General features: G+C 40.2%; 1 protein-coding gene across 1 annotated transcript in view; it reads left to right on the forward strand.

The window, feature by feature from the left end:
- Positions 1–1,414, forward strand: part of PRSS12 (serine protease 12) — an 85,764-nt gene that overhangs the window by 50,356 nt on the left and 33,994 nt on the right. The window contains exon 9 of the mRNA XM_045295842.1: positions 199–340. Coding sequence (XP_045151777.1) covers positions 199–340 — 142 coding nt within the window. The remainder of the gene's footprint in view (positions 1–198; positions 341–1,414) is intronic.

The following is a 1,414-nucleotide window of genomic DNA, read 5'->3' on the forward strand; positions in this document are numbered from 1 at the left end:
ATTGTCCTCACCCGCAACCCACGACTCTAATGTCCCACAGCTCTGCAAAGCTCCACACAGCTCGGCCCCCCTGACAGGGACTGCCCAGAGGACTTTATAGCTGATGATTTCTGAAAGGAAAAGCTATTTTGTAGTCACTCATGTTTAGCATCAGCTTGCTTGTTCTGGCTTTTCTAATGTTGTTGAATCATGACTTAGGTTTTCCTATCCGACTGATGGATGGAGAAAATAAGAAGGAAGGACGAGTGGAGGTCTTCATCAATGGCCAGTGGGGAACAATCTGTGATGATGGATGGACTGATAAGGATGCAGCTGTCATCTGTCGACAACTTGGTTACAAGTAAGGAAACCATAATTATTTACGTGGGTTACCTGATGGACATCTTTCTTTCTTTCAAGGCTGTTTCTAGTGAGTTATTTCCTACCTAAAATGAAATGCCATCACTCAATTGAAAAATTCATGGCAGCATGCTGACTTGATTCAGAATTATCAAGACGTCCTAAGTCAAGTCTATTTAAAATGTTCTAGCTTCTCTTAAGAAATGCACATTATGTCACATATCAAATGAATTTTCTATTTCTAATAGGAAAATAATCAAATATAGCTTACGGTTAATAATGTTTCTTTCCTTAGTTTAAGTAGTTCAGCACCTTTTCATGGTGAATTATGTCATGCCAATCTTACCTTTCAAGAGACTCATGAGTTATTGAAATGATACCTAAACACTCACTGTATTCTTGAGCATATGAAGAAAATAGGGTAAGGACATATAAGTGGAAAGACAATTTTTCCCCATTTGTTCTACTTTTATTTGTTGTTTTTAAAATAATTTTATTGGGGGCTCCTACAGCTCTTATAACAATCCATACATCCATTGTGTCATGCACATTTGTACATATGTTGCCATCATCCTTTTCCAACATTTTCTTTCTACTTTAAGTCCTTGGTATCAGTGTCTCATTTTTTTCCTTTCCTCCCCCACCCTCTCACCCTCATGACCCTTGATAAATTATAAATAATTATTACTTTCATATCTTACACCATCTGCTGTCTCCCTTCACCCATATTTCTGTTGTTTTCTATCCTGGGTGTTGTATCTGGGGTTATATGTCGATCATTGATATTGGTTCCCCCTTTCTCCCACCGCCTTTCCCCTACCCTCATGGTATTGGTACTCTCATTATTGTTCCTGAGGGATTTATCTGTCCTGGATTCCCTGTGGTGAGACCTCCTGTCTGTGTACTAGTGTACATGCTCTGGGCTAGCTGGATATGTCATGCTAGTAGGGGTGGGGGAGGAAGCAGTAAAGAACTAGAGAAATGTATGTTTTGTCGGCGCTGTACTGCACCCTGGTTGGCTTGTCCCTTCCTTGTGACCCTTCTGTGAGGAGATATCCCATTGTCTACCAATGGG

Source organism: Echinops telfairi, unplaced genomic scaffold (assembly GCF_000313985.2).
Source record: "Echinops telfairi isolate 266 unplaced genomic scaffold, ASM31398v2 ScPeMD7_5927;HRSCAF=6808, whole genome shotgun sequence".
Taxonomy (NCBI): Eukaryota; Metazoa; Chordata; class Mammalia; order Afrosoricida; family Tenrecidae; genus Echinops; species Echinops telfairi.